The 17232-nt window shown below is 36.5% G+C and overlaps 1 protein-coding gene across 2 annotated transcripts in view; it reads right to left on the reverse strand.

Annotated features, from left to right (window-relative positions):
- The window catches only part of smc3 (structural maintenance of chromosomes 3), a 69169-nt gene that overhangs the window by 42762 nt on the left and 9175 nt on the right, over nt 1-17232 (reverse strand). For both annotated transcript variants that reach the window (XM_077718316.1, XM_077718317.1), the window contains 8 exons: nt 17099-17166; nt 16940-17011; nt 15013-15092; nt 14855-14933; nt 14609-14726; nt 10844-11019; nt 4296-4376; nt 521-685 (listed from right to left, as the gene is read on the reverse strand). In XM_077718316.1, the coding sequence (XP_077574442.1) occupies nt 521-685; nt 4296-4376; nt 10844-11019; nt 14609-14726; nt 14855-14933; nt 15013-15092; nt 16940-17011; nt 17099-17166 (839 nt within the window). The remainder of the gene's footprint in view (nt 1-520; nt 686-4295; nt 4377-10843; nt 11020-14608; nt 14727-14854; nt 14934-15012; nt 15093-16939; nt 17012-17098; nt 17167-17232) is intronic.

Here is a 17232-nt window from a genome sequence, read left to right on the forward strand (position 1 = left end):
GGCAGATCTGCTTTTTGGTGATTCACGGTTGAATCTTTACCCTCCTGACCAATTTTGTCTCATCAGAAGGTAATAGCTTGCGTTTTCTTCCTGATCATGGGACCTGCAGCTGCTTAGAAATGGCTCCAAGTGACTTTCCTGACTTGTTCAAGTCAAGGATTCGCTTTTTCAGATCCACGCTGTGCTCCATTGACTTTCCCAATGTAGCATTTGTGAGTGCTTGCATCCAATGAGCCCTATTTAAATGGCCTCAGAGAAGTCAACATCTGTAGTCACTCAATCACTCACAAGAATTTAAGAGGCCATGTTATGAAGCTCATTTCACTGACACAACTTTCTTAGTCACCAAAATTGCTAATCCATGTTGCTGTATGTATAATTTTGACCCAGCAGATTTGATCACTTTTTCTGTTAACCCATAATAAAGTTATAAAAGAACAAAACTTCATCAATGTTTTTTTGTGACAAAGAAGTATCTGTTCCAATCATTCTATGAGGGAAAAATCAGAGGCTTCCATACCCTCTGTTCACTGTTGCCCGCCAGCTCATCCTGCAGGTCCTTTGCCTTTAGCTCTAGTTTAGTCCTCTGCTTAATCTGCTCCTGGCGCTCTGCCGACAATTGCTCCCGCTCCTCCTTCATGGCAGATATTTTTGATTTCAACTCGCGGACAACTCGTTCTGTCTCCTATACGAGGGCAGAAAATTAAAAATTAGTGATAGGAGTTGGGGTAGAGTAGGGGTGAAATGAGGAATTATTTGTGATTTATATTGTGCCAAACTTTCATAATTTATTGTTTATCAAATTTATTATGACAGCTACAAAATATTTTTCTTGGGTATAAAACATATTTCGTAGTGGGTGAGAATTTTAAGATTGTGTTCCTTTTTCCTAGTGGCATTAGCCAGCATCCATACAAAAGTAAATTTCTACATCTAATTTTCTAATGGTTTTGAAATAAATTGCTCCGCCTAGTGCTCGTACAGACATTACATGAGGGAGTTGCGGGGAGACAGTGCCCATGATGTTTTTATGAGCCGCCTCTTGCGTCCGCTGTACATTCGTATAACAAAATTTGTCTCGTATCTCAACATAAATATTTACCCGAAATTCTACTCGTATCTCAAATTGCTCGTATGTGGGGGCACTCGTATATCGAGGTATTACTATAGCGTCAACTGTAGTTCGAGCTTACAGGAAAACAGGAATTGTCATTCAGTTGCCAGACAACTAAAGCGACATGGATTCGATGAATGACAACTTTGATGAGACGAAACCTTGGATGCTGCATTCGCCCAGCTTTTCAATTCGGGCAATGAAGACGAGGAATTTGAGGGGATAGTGAATGTGAGAACGAACACGTTTCACTGGCGTGAACAACATCGAGTTATTAATTCTTCCAGTTTACAGCACAGTTAAATAAAGATGGTGGGACACGTGGTAATGGTGTGAATTTTGATGCATTTAAATTGGAAATTGTTAGTTTTCCAGTGTGACAATTTGGACAATCTTTGGATTTCCGGACTTTGAGGAGGCTGTCCAAGGGTCCCAGATTTTGTGTTTTTTTCTGGTAAACTCTGGGTAGTTGGCCGCTCAGAATGTATTAAAGGCCGGGTTTTGTCGCGGTCTTTTGGTTGCGGTCTTTTGGTTACGGTCTTTTGGTTACGGTCTTTTGGTTGCGGTCTTTTGGTTGCGGTCTTTTGGTTGCGGTCTTTTGGTTGCGGTCTTTTGGTTGCGGTCTTTTGGTCGCCGGGTTCGCTCCCTCTTATAAGAGGGAGAAAGAGGGAGCGAGACAGAGAGTTTACTGTTGAAAGCGAGCAACCAATGGATGTGCCGGGAGCGAGCGATATTTTGATAATAATTCTCTTTGTCAATGCAATCACAAACTCACTCTTTCTCTCATGATAATTTTGAGAGCGAGATTACCTGGTGGCTCGCTTTCAACAGTAAACTCTGCCTCGCTTCCTCTCTCCCATAAGAGGGAGCGAACCCGGCGACCAAAAGACCTGGTGACCAAACGTCCGGCGACCAAAAGATCGGGGAGCAAACGCCCGGCGACCAAACGTCCAAGCCCCATTAAGGGGGGGCGGAGGTCTATATATGCCAATCAGAGTTAATGACATCTGTGGAGACGGCGATATTAGAAGGCTGATGCATTCATGGTCGTGTACGTTGCTTACATTTAAGGTGTTCCCTAACATAGAACATCACCCCTCTGCCACAATTTCCCGAACAGTCTCTTCTGAAGATATTGTAACCCGGTATCTGCAATCGTGCCATCGGTGGATTTACATTCAGTCAACATTTTTTTAGTTACAAATACGGGGTATATGCAAGAAAATATGGTAGTTCCGTATAAATCGCTCTGTGACTCACCTATTGCTGGCTCACCTTGGAGTGGTAAGTCCGGCAAAGGGGCGAGTAAGCTCAGCTAACGGATGAATAGAAAAGGCTAACATAGCTAGTGGTGTAAGTTTAGCTCATTGAGCAAACGGTGCAGGCTCAGTTAAATTTACAAGTTCAGTTAATCCCCGCTCTACAACCTCACAGGAGATCTGCATGGAGGAATGGGTTTAAATACCGGCAACAGTGTGTGAAACGTTTGTGAAGAGTCACAGAAAGCATTTGGCCTCTGTTATTGCCAATCAAGGGCACATGACAAAGTATTGAGATTAACTTTTGGTATTGACCAAATACTTATTTTCCACCATGATCTGCAAATAAAATCTTTAAAAATCAAACAATATGATTTTCTTACAATCTTAGATAGCATCATGATCGCAATTTTGTTCGTCTAACAGTCACGCTTTAGATGATTGGCGAAGAGATTCAGAGACGTGTCTTGACATATGTTAATTGATATTGGGTTCCAGGTATGTCTGGCATGGACATAGCTTTGGCTGAAAGCACTCTTTTTGAAGGGAACTACTAGAGCCAAGATATGAGCCAACTTGTCTCTCTGGGGGTTCCTGATTCTTGTGCCCCAACTCCTTTGTCAGTGAGTTGTTTGTTGAGTTTTTCCTCAGTGTGCATAACATGACTGGAAGTTGCGGGTTTTATTTTTGGGGTGGGTATATTATTATATTATTTGTATAAATATAATAAACAATTGGGGTCGGATGTTGATTTAAAAGCTGTTCTTGCTGTGAGTGACAAGAGAGAGATAGCGAGAGAGCAGAAGGTAGACTTGTATAATTCGGTGTTGTGCCGTCATTTTCATGGCTTAATAAATTTTTTTCTGATTTTTGCTTGATGTATACATACATTTTTCATACAAAATTGCTGTACAACCCGACCACAGGGGTGCCGAATAAGTTAAACCCGAAGAAGGACAAGGTGAGCTGGATGGAGGTGGAGCAGTGACATGTCAAAATCTAGAAAAACAGCTTACTTAGAGTGCACCACTAGTATTTTTTATATGAAGAGCATGTGAGTGAGTATGCAGGTAAAGCAGTCTTAATATATTGGACAGTACCGGTTGATGGCAACGTGCTTTTGTTTGTTTGATTTTCTGATTGTCAATGGGATTTCATGCCTAAGCACACTGGTTGCTCCTTCTTAAAGAATGAGCCTAGCCCAGACATGGGCAAACTATGGCCCGCGGGCCACATCCGGCCCGTTAGGCTTTTTAATCCGGCCCGCCGACGTTGTCCAAATAATGTTTTTTTTCCCCCAAGATGGCGCCGTCCCGCGGAAGCCATTGGCAGTAGCTCTGTCCACTCTTATTTATTTTTCATGTTTCACAGCCCCTCTATCCTTTTTAAAATTACATTTTAATATTTCTTAATACATTCCTTTTTACTTGACTTAGTACTTTATACTTTTTACTTTAATCATGAGTGATGAGTATGTTAATACTTAATCTTTTTTTCCTGTTTATGTTTCATATGTACTGTTAACGGATGCACTTTTTTATATGTATCGTATCTTGTGCTGACCCGGCCCATCTGTCAATTTTCTTAAGTCAATGTGGCCCCCGGGCCCAAAAGTTTGCCCACCCCTGGCCTAGCCTAACAACATGCATAATCAATATTAGCAAAATACCTACATTTTCTAATTTAATTTAAAAATTAATTTACAGACATGTTCAAAATTACGTCGACCTTGGTAACCATAAGTTTTTGGAATATCACCCTTATTACTCTTCTACTACAGAAGGCGCCAAAAAAAATGAAATGATTTGTTCTCCTTTTGAATTCATTTTTCTTGTTTCGACTAATGGTGGGTGTTATAGTGTATATTTCATATTTTTGGGGTAAATGTACTTCAGGTTTTTTTGTTGTTGCTTTATTTTTACCTCAACTTTGTCTCTGGCATCTTGCTGAGCGTCACGTAGCTGCCGAGATTTATCTCCACAAGTTTCTCTCTTGGAGGACAACTGAAAACAAATGAAAAATGTGTGAAGTCCACATAAGAGACAGATGTAATACACCTACTACTAAGAGTGTCGACCAATCAGGGTCAACGAACACTTTTGTTCCCCTGGTGCTCAAGCCTCAGCTCTGTGTTGAGAGAGCAAGCTTTGACATGAAGGGCACAAATAAATAAATGAGTAGTCAAAACATGAATAAGTGGTCACATAAATAAGTAGTCAGTTACAAAAAGTGACTTAAGTGGTTAGCAGCCTATGGAACTTTAGTGCTAATAAAAGACAAGTAATTAGTCTACATTACGTCTTTTTAAGTACAGAACTCGAATTCAGTATGATGGAAGCTGATGGGAAGAAACTGTTCTTGAGTCTGTTTGTTTTATGGTCCGTTTGCACGTGCCAGAAGGCAGCAGGTGCAAGAGGTGAAAGCCTGTATGTGCCTTGTCTTTAAAAATGCTCTTTGCCCATTCTCGACGCTGGGTGATGATCTTTTGGGGTGTGTTTAACACCCTCTGCAGTATTTTTCTTGTTTACTTCTGTACAGCTTGAGTGCTATACTGACAAAGCGTAGGTCAGCATGCTCTCAATATCATTCTCACGCTCTAATAATGTTAGTTTTTTTTATTTTATTCACAGTTATTACCACTCACTTAAGTGTCGTTGGAGGATATTGTGGCCGTTTTCCCGAGTGTTCGCTTCTTTCTTGATAAAACGCATAGTAAATTCCTTTATGCTCCAATGGCATACTACGCTCTTTGGTCTAGCGACATCCCTTTTCCTCGGTCATTGTCATCTCGTTTTTTCCTGGGTTCATTGAATGCCATGACGCTTAGGAAGCATTTTCAACGTCGACTCAACATCCAAAAAAAGCTATTGCTGCTGTTGTTGTCTTGACACTGTCAAGACGATTGCCAAATTTAATGGATCCGAACATGTTGCCATCAATCTCATGGTGGAGTCTCCTTTGTGGCGCCATGCAATCTGTTGACGTCCTAATGTCACGGCATCATCACAACCATATCTACGGGGCAAACCCTACATAACTCTAGTTCATGTTTTTATTCTTCAGAGTCAGGGTGTCTTAGTGCATACGATATATTTTTATTTATTTATTTGCAGCATACTGATTGCCACAACACACGAGTATTTCCAGAGAAGAGCGTTCACTTCCCGTGTCTTCCTCTTAACCGCATGGCTGAACCCATTAACATTAACTTGCTTCCTACCATGTGAATTATGTACAAAACAACGACAGATGTGTATGTAAGAGTATATGTATGTAAGAGTATATGTATGTAAGAGTATATGTAGGTAAGAGTATATGTAGGTAAGAGTATATGTAGGTAAGAGTATATGTAGGTAAGAGTATATGTAGGTAAGAGTATATGTAGGTAAGAGTATATGTAGGTAAGAGTATATGTAGGTAAGAGTATATGTAGGTAAGAGTATATGTAGATAAGAGTATATGTATGTATGTATGTATGTATGTAAGAGTATATGTATGTATGTATGTAAGAGTATATGTATGTATGTATGTATGTAAGAGTATATGTATGTATGTATGTATGTATGTATGTATGTAAGAGTATATGTATGTATGTATGTATGTATGTATGTATGTATGTATGTACGTACGTACGTACGTACGTACGTACGTACGTACGTACGTATGTATGTATGTATGTATGTATGTATGTATGTATGTATGTATGTATGTAAGAGTATATGTATGTATGTATGTATGTAAGAGTATATGTATGTATGTATGTAAGAGTATATGTATGTATGTATGTAAGAGTATATGTATGTATGTATGTATGTATGTATGTAAGAGTATATGTATGTAAGAGTATATGTATGTAAGAGTATATGTATGTAAGAGTATATGTATGTATGTATGTATGTAAGAGTATATGTATGTATGTATGTATGTAAGAGTATATGTATGTATGTATGTATGTAAGAGTATATGTATGTATGTATGTATGTAAGAGTATATGTATGTATGTATGTATGTAAGAGTATATGTATGTATGTATGTATGTATGTATGTATGTATGTATGTATGTATGTATGTATGTATGTATGTATGTATGTATGTATGTATGTATGTATGTATGTATGTATGTACGTACGTACGTACGTACGTACGTACGTACGTACGTACGTACGTACGTACGTATGTATGTATGTATGTATGTATGTATGTATGTAAGAGTATATGTATGTATGTATGTATGTATGTAAGAGTATATGTATGTATGTATGTATGTATGTAAGAGTGTATGTATGTAAGAGTGTATGTATGTAAGAGTGTATGTATGTATGTATGTATGTATGTATGTATGTATGTATGTATGTATGTATGTAAGAGTGTATGTATGTAAGAGTGTATGTATGTAAGAGTGTATGTATGTATGTATGTATGTATGTATGTATGTATGTATGTATGTATGTATGTATGTATGTATGTATGTATGTATGTATGTATGTATGTATGTATGTATGTATGTATGTATGTATGTATGTATGTATGTATGTATGTATGTATGTATGTATGTATGTATGTATGTATGTATGTATGTATGTATGTATGTATGTATGTATGTATGTATGTATGTATGTATGTATGTATGTATGTATGTATGTATGTATGTATGTATGTATGTATGTATGTATGTATGTATGTATGTATGTATGTATGTATGTATGTATGTATGTATGTATGTATGTATGTATGTATGTATGTATGTATGTATGTATGTATGTATGTATGTATGTATGTATGTATGTATGTATGTATGTATGTATGTATGTATGTATGTATGTATGTATGTATGTATGTATGTATGTATGTATGTATGTATGTATGTATGTATGTATGTATGTATGTATGTATGTATGTATGTATGTATGTATGTATGTATGTATGTATGTATGTATGTATGTATGTATGTATGTATGTATGTATGTATGTATGTATGTATGTATGTATGTATGTATGTATGTATGTATGTATGTATGTATGTATGTATGTATGTATGTATGTATGTATGTATGTATGTATGTATGTATGTATGTATGTATGTATGTATGTATGTATGTATGTATGTATGTATGTATGTATGTATGTATGTATGTATGTATGTATGTATGTATGTATGTATGTATGTATGTATGTATGTATGTATGTATGTATGTATGTATGTATAAGAGTATATGTATGTATGTATGTATGTATGTATGTATGTATGTATGTATGTATGTATGTATAAGAGTATATGTATGTATGTATGTATGTATGTATGTATGTATGTATGTATGTATGTATGTATGTATGTATGTATGTATGTATGTATGTATGTATGTATGTATGTATGTATGTAAGAGTATATGTATGTATGTATGTATGTATGTATGTATGTAAGAGTATATGTATGTATGTTTGTATGTATGTATGTATGTATGTATGTATGTATGTATGTATGTATGTATGTATGTATGTATGTAAGAGTATATGTATGTATGTATGTATGTATGTATGTATGTATGTATGTATGTATGTATGTATGTATGTATGTATGTATGTATGTATGTATGTATGTATGTATGTATGTATGTATGTATGTATGTATGTATGTATGTATGTATGTATGTATGTATGTATGTATGTATGTATGTATGTATGTAAGAGTATATGTATGTATGTATGTATGTATGTATGTATGTATGTATGTATGTATGTATGTATGTATGTATGTATGTATGTATGTATGTATGTAAGAGTATATGTATGTATGTATGTATGTATGTATGTATGTATGTATGTAAGAGTATATGTATGTATGTTTGTATGTATGTATGTATGTATGTAAGAGTATATGTATGTATGTATGTATGTATGTATGTATGTATGTATGTATGTAAGAGTATATGTATGTATGTATGTATGTATGTATGTATGTATGTATGTATGTATGTATGTAAGAGTATATGTATGTATGTATGTATGTATGTAAGAGTATATGTATGTATGTATGTATGTATGTAAGAGTATATGTATGTATGTATGTATGTATGTAAGAGTATATGTATGTATGTATGTATGTATGTATGTATGTATGTAAGAGTATATGTATGTATGTATGTATGTATGTATGTATGTATGTATGTATGTATGTATGTATGTATGTATGTATGTATGTATGTATGTATGTATGTATGTATGTATGTATGTATGTATGTATGTATGTATGTATGTATGTATGTATGTATGTATGTATGTATGTATGTATGTATGTATGTATGTATGTATGTATGTATGTATGTATGTATGTATGTATGTATGTATGTATGTATGTATGTATGTATGTATGTATGTATGTATGTATGTATGTATGTAAGAGTATATGTAGGTAGGTAGGTAGGTAGGTAGGTAGGTATGTATGTATGTATGTATGTATGTATGTATGTATGTATGTATGTATGTATGTATGTATGTATGTAAGTATGTAAGTATGTAAGTATGTAAGTATGTATGTATGTATGTATGTATGTATGTATGTATGTATGTATGTATGTATGTATGTATGTAAGTATGCATGTATGCATGTATGTAAGTATGCATGTATGCATGTATGTATGTATGTATGCATGTATGCATGTATGCATGTATGCATGTATGCATGTATGCATGTATGCATGTATGCATGTATGCATGTATGCATGTATGCATGTATGCATGTATGCATGTATGCATGTATGCATGTATGCATGTATGCATGTATGCATGTATGCATGTATGCATGTATGCATGTATGCATGTATGCATGTATGCATGTATGCATGTATGCATGTATGCATGTATGCATGTATGCATGTATGCATGTATGCATGTATGCATGTATGCATGTATGCATGTATGCATGTATGCATGTATGCATGTATGCATGTATGTATGTATGTATGTATGTATGTATGTATGTATGTATGTATGTATGTATGTATGTATGTATGTATGTATGTATGTATGTATGTATGTATGTATGTATGTATGTATGTATGTATGTATGTATGTATGTATGTATGTATGTATGTATGTATGTATGTATGTATGTATGTATGTATGTATGTATGTATGTATGTATGTATGTATGTATGTATGTATGTATGTATGTATGTATGTATGTATGTATGTATGTATGTATGTAAGTATGTATGTATGTATGTATGTATGTATGTATGTATGTATGTATGTATGTATGTATGTATGTATGTATGTATGTATGTATGTATGTATGTATGTATGTATGTATGTATGTATGTATGTATGTATGTATGTATGTATGTATGTATGTATGTATGTATGTATGTATGTATGTATGTATGTATGTATGTATGTATGTATGTATGTATGTAAGTATGTATGTATGTATATATGTAAGTATGTAAGTATGTCTGTATGTATGTATGTATGTAAGTATGTATGTATGTATATATATATATATATATATATACATACACATATACACACATATATACACATATACACACATATATAGATATATGACATATATGGGAAAGCAAATCTGGAAGGATGCCTAAGAAACTGTTTATGCAGCCTGATTGCTATCCAAACGACCTTTGGGATTACTCGCATATGTCGTAAATCGTGACGATCTTTCGGCTTCTTTATGGAATTGTTTTGTCGAATAAAGGCTTGTTTTTTAAATTCTTATTATTGAATACCTAATATGTTATGAATTTTGCAGATGTTTTTGTTTACGCAGTTGGATGAATCAATAACCTTGTAATTGTTTTGATTTATGGCCTTAAAGCTATACGAGAAATGACTGCACGAGAGAATAATCCGGGACGTTGACGAGGTCGGGATGTATTCTCACTTATAAGTTTGCTCATAAGAGAGGCTAATTTAATTAAATGTCAATAATTGAATCAGATGTCTGCCTGCAGTGTTTTATAATTATATTCAAGTATAAGTATTGATAAATCTATCAGGTAATTTTCCCGATTCGGAACATAATTCGAAAGAACCAGGAAATGGCAAGATGTCGTCCTTCCCGGTCATTCTTCTTCCATGGTGAAATATTGCCAATTCATCAACGAAGAAGTGGAGAAATGTTTATTCACATCCTCCGCTTGCGAGTTTTATTTTTTATACTTAAAATAAAAAATATGCAATGTACTGAAGCTGCAAATGTTGAAGCCGCCAAGTGGTGAAGGATCACAGTATTTCGGTCAGAGATAAGGAAAGACCGGTATGTTTGCTATGCCACAAAAAGCCTGGCAGCGGAGAGTAGGAAGCCAAATAAATTCTGACGTCATTTTAAAACAAAATATATGAGAAACACTGAATTAAAACAACTATACCAGCAACCACACCTGTCGTTACTTACAGAGTATGGTAACAAATATTTTTACACAAAACCGTCTTTCATGATCTTTGGTTGCATTACCTCATCCAATTTGGCACGGGTTTCATTGAGCTCCTGGTTGTAGATAGTATACTCAAGGGCTCTTCTCATTTTGTCCCATTTCTGATATTGAGCCAGCTCCTCTTTCTCATCCTCCAGTGTATGCAGACGTTCCTCAATGTATTTCAACAGCTCATTGATTTTCTCCCGCTTCCCCTCTGAAAAACATGCCATAATTGTTATATGACTTTACACATTAAATTAATTACACAATGAAAATAATATAATTTAATACCCAATTTTAAAGAGAACATCAAGTCAAATGTATATTTGATAACGACTATATTTATCATTATATGGTGTCTACTATCACAAAAAAGCACATAAAACAGTAATTTAGTCTCCATCAGAAATATCCTTCTTTACTCATGACAAAGCAAAATATGCTCGATGCTTTGCTTTTAGAGCTTGTAAAGTCAAATCAGAGATTTGTTTCAAGATAGAGGGGTCCTCTATTTACGAATGCTACTTGATATTAAATATTCAGTCGAGAAAACCTTGCTTTGATACGAAAAACAGACCAAGTTGCAAAACATCAAACGGAGGCAAACATTCCCCAAAACGTAAATACGTCAGTATAAAAGATGGGAGACAAAGACAAAACTGAAAGAAAATAATTTACAGTTGCACCTCTACTTACAAACTTAATGGGTGTAGAGCAGTTCTTCTTTATATAAAAATTCAGTAATTTGTTCCATGATCCTCAAAAAACTACCAACTAAACCCTTTAATAATGATCAAAGAGTCCCACTTTTGTATGAAAGATGTGAGAAACTCAAAATGAAAGCAAGTGACAAACATTAAACAGTCAAATTAACCCCTCTTCCGATATCCAATTACATCACAATATCTTTCCAAGACCCCATATTCAGAATATGCTGCAAGCACAACCACATTGCAAAAACCCATTTTCTGCCCTCAAGTTCTCTTCAGCATCCCCAAGGGCAATTATTATTATTGCAATGTCTTCACGGAAGGGATCCACACAATTTTAGTCGTTTACACGGTCCACGCGCACCCGAAAGCCTAACACAGTCAAATCATCTACCCCGCGGCCCACATGTTTCACTCCCATCTAATCAGCAGCCGCTGCACCAGAGCGCTTCTCCCGCAGTCGACACATTATTTGGCAAGTCTAGAGCATTATAAAAAACACAGGTGACATTCCCTGCTCAACATTTAATGACCATTTTGTATATATTCTTTCGTCTTTTAAACACCATCTTCCCGCTAGCGGACGGGATCAAGGCCAAGCTGCAATAAGTCATTACATTCAAGTAAATTGACAGTACATATAGGTTATTTTAACAAAGCACCTCCAGCACTTGAAAATAACCATTCTAATTGTTGTTATACAAGCCCCAGCATCACAAAAAAAAAACCCCAATTGAATCGTAATGCAGAAACCACACAAACACCATACAACGTTGCCAATATATTCGTGCCTACCCTTGAGATCCAGGACACTTTCCAACAAACTTCCCCAAAAATGTACCTGCCATTGACTAGTATAAATACAGGGATTTTATTGGCGTCACCGAGGACGCGAGTCACATTACCCAGAATGGACCTTCAGATTCAATGCCCCTTTAACACATTTGGAAACTCCGTCACAACATGCAGACATTAATGTGGACTTAACCAAGATCGCACCAGATGTCTCCCTCCAGCAGGATAAGTCTTCAACCGTCGAGAATCCAGGCGCCCCCGTCGAAAAATCCAGCCCACCAAGGGTTTTGAAGACGCCGTGCGCACAGTCTCTTACCAGATGTCGAACAGTAGCGCCTGGGTTCCCGCTCCGGTATATTGACCTCCAAAGCTCCGAAGGACCAAAAGTAAAATAATGGATACAGGAAATGCATTTACGTTTTAGGGGATTTCATAACTTGGATCTGGTTTCCGTACGTTGGGACAGCCTTTTCCACATCAAGGGGATTTGTGACTTGAACATTTCGTACCGAGAAGCATTCAAAAGTAGAGGTAGGACTGTATTAAAATGAAAGAGCATGTAAAAACATGTTCTATTCATGCAGTAGTACAGTACAGTAAGGAGGAAGCTAATGTTAGCACACAAACATACACACATCTAAACAACTTCCAACTATGAATGAAAGTGTGGGAGTGGTATGGCTTTGTATGCCTACTTGATGTTAGTCTAAACTTGTTATGACCTTCAAAGCCTTCTTTGCTGGCCTAAGAAATATCTGAATCGCAGACTGATGTTAATGTTTGTCCATGAATAGTAATATTAAATAATTCCACATTTTCTGTTTCCTTTCATTGCTTTTCCCCCTGGTTGCACTGCTTCCAGATGTTTTCATATTGAAGCATTTAACCAATCACATTTCAGCCATTATTTGTTGCCATGGTCAGAAATCTGCCTCAAGGCCTTCACAATCAGTCCTGCAGGCTCTGCTACCTTTAACAAGGGTCGATAAGACTGTTGCCTTAACCAATCAAAATTCGATTTGGTGACACCAAGGCCTTCTCGCAGGCTTAGGCATACATCATCGCTTTCACCAACTATGATTGGCTAGTGATAACGTGGACTAGCCAAAGCTACCAAACTGTATCTGGAGCGAGCTGCACAAGCAAATATATTGTTGTGTTGATTTAATAGCGGTTTTGTCAACCTGCAATGGCTGAAGGAGGAGAAGAAATTGATTTTTAGCACATTTACTGTCAAAGACATTTTCAAGAAAAAAAAAAGCTGGACATCAGTAAGAAAGGTCGGACAACTCCAAAGCAAGCAAGCCTGTCACCACCAGGAAGGAACATTTTCAGCACTAAATCGAATAAAAGCGTTTGCCAGAAATACGACAGGATAAGCTCGACTTTCAGCATTAGCTTCGATGACGATGGAAAAGGAGGAGGAAAGAAAGGAGGATGGATATTGTGTACAGGTAAAAAGATTTGTGGTGAGTAAAATATGGCTATATTCCTAAATAATATTTCAATTGCATGAGGTTATTATTGATGATTTTTTATGTGTCGCAGCTGTAGTTGCAATAGAGGTTTTAGAGCCATGAAATATATTTAGAGAGTTGGATTGATTCAGACATAGCTGAAGTTGTCGCTATAAAATTGAGGGACCGCCGCTGACGTGCTGGTAAAATTTCAGCTAAATGGTTTTGAGATTTGCTTGATTAAAATCTACCGTGCACACACACTTAAAAAAAGTTTCTTGTGCAATAAACAAGGCAAAGAGGTTCATGTATTCCACCGCAGCGTATGGGGCGAATTTACTGCTTCCCCATACGTATTGACGAACCAGTTCAGTCAATCATACACTAATCATGTTTTTTGATTATTTCGTGCTTAATATTGATCGTCATCATACGCATTTTCTTCAGACTACACTTCATTGCGCTTCCCTTAATTCTGCAGATTAACGTAAAAAAATAAATAATAGTATGTCGAGGTATTACTGTACTGAGAGACCAGATTAGGGTAAAAAACGTCTTCTTCTGTCGATTTAATACAAAACAGAGTAATGAAGAATAATTTAAACTAATAATGAAAATAATCAAAAGCTAGTCTCCAGATATGTGGACAATTCATATTAGGTCACATAATGTAACACACACTTGTACTTATCAAACATAAATATTGTGGTCTACATGGCCAGATATATGATGTGAACATGTGTGGGTGTAAGGTCTTAGTGTTATTTTTTAAATTACCACAAATAGTCCACTTGCCCCACAAAGGCATAATTATACAATAAAATAATTGCTTCAAACCCACCGGTTTCCTTCATGAGCGAAATACTCTCTTCTTTGCGTTCATCATATACTCTTGTTCCTGCCACTTCCCTCAACAGCTTCAAACGTTGAGAGTCAGGTGCTGTGGCCATTTGGTTTATCTGCATCCATCATTAAATAAATTAACATTTAAGCCCAACAATAAATATTGCAATCTAATGACATGAACTCAACGTGACTTTGGAAACAATTTAATGGTAGACTGTTCAAATCGTCACTTCATTCTTACCTTGCCCTGCTTAACAATGTAGTAAGGGTTACAGCGAGAGAAGCCAGCACTCTCCAGAAGGTTCATTACATCATTCTTACTGCACAAATAGCAAACACCACGAACCATGTGATTTTGACTCCTGCATTAACTGTGATTGTATGGTTGCAAACACTTACGTCACCATCTTCTTGTCCAAGAAATATTGGTCCTTTTTTGCACCAATGACACGACGAAGGGATACTTCCTCCTTGTCAATCTGAAGGGATACCAAAAAAAAGTATTCGCTGAATTTCTAACATGAGCTACACTTGTACAGGAGATCTCAGAAAATTCAAATATCCTTGAAAGGTTGTATTTCTGCAATTCTACTTAAAACTTGACATTAAATTAATGAATATAATAAAAATCAATACACAGTGGCAAATAAGTATTTAGTCAACCACCAGTTGGGCAAGTTCTCCTACTTGATTATAGAGAGGCGTGTAATTGTAACCAAGGGAAAACTTCAATCATAAGAGAAAGAATGTGAGGAAAAAAACCCCTGAAAATTACATTGTTTGATTTTTAAAGAATTTATTTCCAAATTAAAGTGGAAAATAAGTATTTGGTCATTTGTAAAAAAGCAAGATTTCTGGCTGTCAAAGAGGTTTAACTTGTAACGAGATCTAACGAAGTCTCCACTCGTTTCCTATATTAATAGCATCTGTTTTAACACTATCGGTATAAAAGATACCTGTCCTCTCTCTCACACTTCAAACTCCACTATGGCCAAGACCAAAAAGCTGTCAAAAGACACCAGAGACAAAATTGTAGACCTGCACCAGGCTAGGAAGACTGAATCTGCAAAAGGTAAAATGTGTGGTGTAAAGAAATCAACTGTGAGAGAAATTATTAGAAAATAGGAGATATACAAGGCCACTGTTAATCTCCCTCAATCCGGGGCTCCATGTAAGAGCTCAGCCTGTGGCGTCAAAAATATAAGAACGGAGAGAGAAAATCCCAGAACCACACAAGGAGAATCTTGTGAATGACCTACCGAGAGCTGGGACCACAGTAACAAAGCCGATTATCTGTAACACAATGTGCTGCCAGGGACACAAATCCCGCACTGACAGATGTGTCCCCCTGCTGAAGCCAGTACACTTTCAGGCCCGTCTACAGTTCGCTAGAGAGCATTTGGATGATTCACAAAGAGTACTGAGAGAATGTGTTATGGTCAGATGAAGCCAAAAAGAACATTTTGGTAGAAACACAGGTTCTTGTGTTTGGGAGAGAATGAATACTGAATTGCATCCGAAGAACACCATACCCACTGTGAAGCATGGGGTGGAAACATCATGCTTTAGGGCTGCAGGTTCTCGTGTTTGGAGGAGAAAGAATACTGAATTGCATCCGAAGAAAATCATACTGACTGTGAAGCATGGGGGTGGAAACATCATGCTTTGGGGCTGTTTTTCTGCAAAGGGACCAGGACGACTGATTTGTGTAAAGGAAAGAATGCATGGGGCCATGTATCGAGAGATTTTGAGTGAAAATGTCCTTCCATTGGATTGGATGGAACTTTATTCATCCAGCATTCGAGAAATTTCAATTTCATTGCACAGCAAGAACATTGATGATGAGACGTGGCTGGGTCTTTCAGCATAAGAAACAGCCAGGGCAACAAATGAGTGGCTTTGCAAGAAGCATTTTAAGGTCCTGGAGTGACCTAGCCAGTTTTCCAGATCTCAACCCCAAAGAAAATCTGTGGAGGGAGTTGAAAGTCCGTGTTGCTCTACAATAGCCCCAAAACATCACTTCTCTAGAGATGTGCATATGGGAATGAGCCAAAATACCACATTGTGTTTCTCATGGTTGAGATTTACCCCGTTTGACAATTACAGGCCTCTCTAATCTTTTCAAGTAGAATAACTTGCACAATTGGTTGTTGACTAAATATGTATTTGGCCCACTGTACTTCTGCCTGAATAAAATTTCTTAGTTTCATCTTTCATTTTCTAATTATTGGTTAAACTACTTGAAATTAGACAACTTTTACTTAAACCCGAATTCAAATTTTTTGAGTGTGACTACATTTTCTGAAATAGTTGGTGTTTGATTTACCGGCAGGCGGTTGTCAGAGTTGTCAAATATAATCTCCACAAATGCAGAAATGACTCGTGGACCAGTTCCCTCCTACAAAAAAAGCAGTGGAAATTGATGTTGGTCTAATAACGCAAATTAATCAGATTTACAGTTTAGATTACATTTCTATGTACTTACATGGAGCAAGGCCAGGCGCTGCTCAGGTCGGAGGTGGCTGAACTCATCACTGAGCACAAACTGAATAGCTGGTGAGAAGGAAATAATCTAAGTGTCTAACCTGTATTAGGATCATTGAGTGATGCTGCGCCAAC

Source organism: Stigmatopora nigra, chromosome 6 (genome assembly GCF_051989575.1).
Source record: "Stigmatopora nigra isolate UIUO_SnigA chromosome 6, RoL_Snig_1.1, whole genome shotgun sequence".
Classification (NCBI taxonomy): Eukaryota; Metazoa; Chordata; class Actinopteri; order Syngnathiformes; family Syngnathidae; genus Stigmatopora; species Stigmatopora nigra.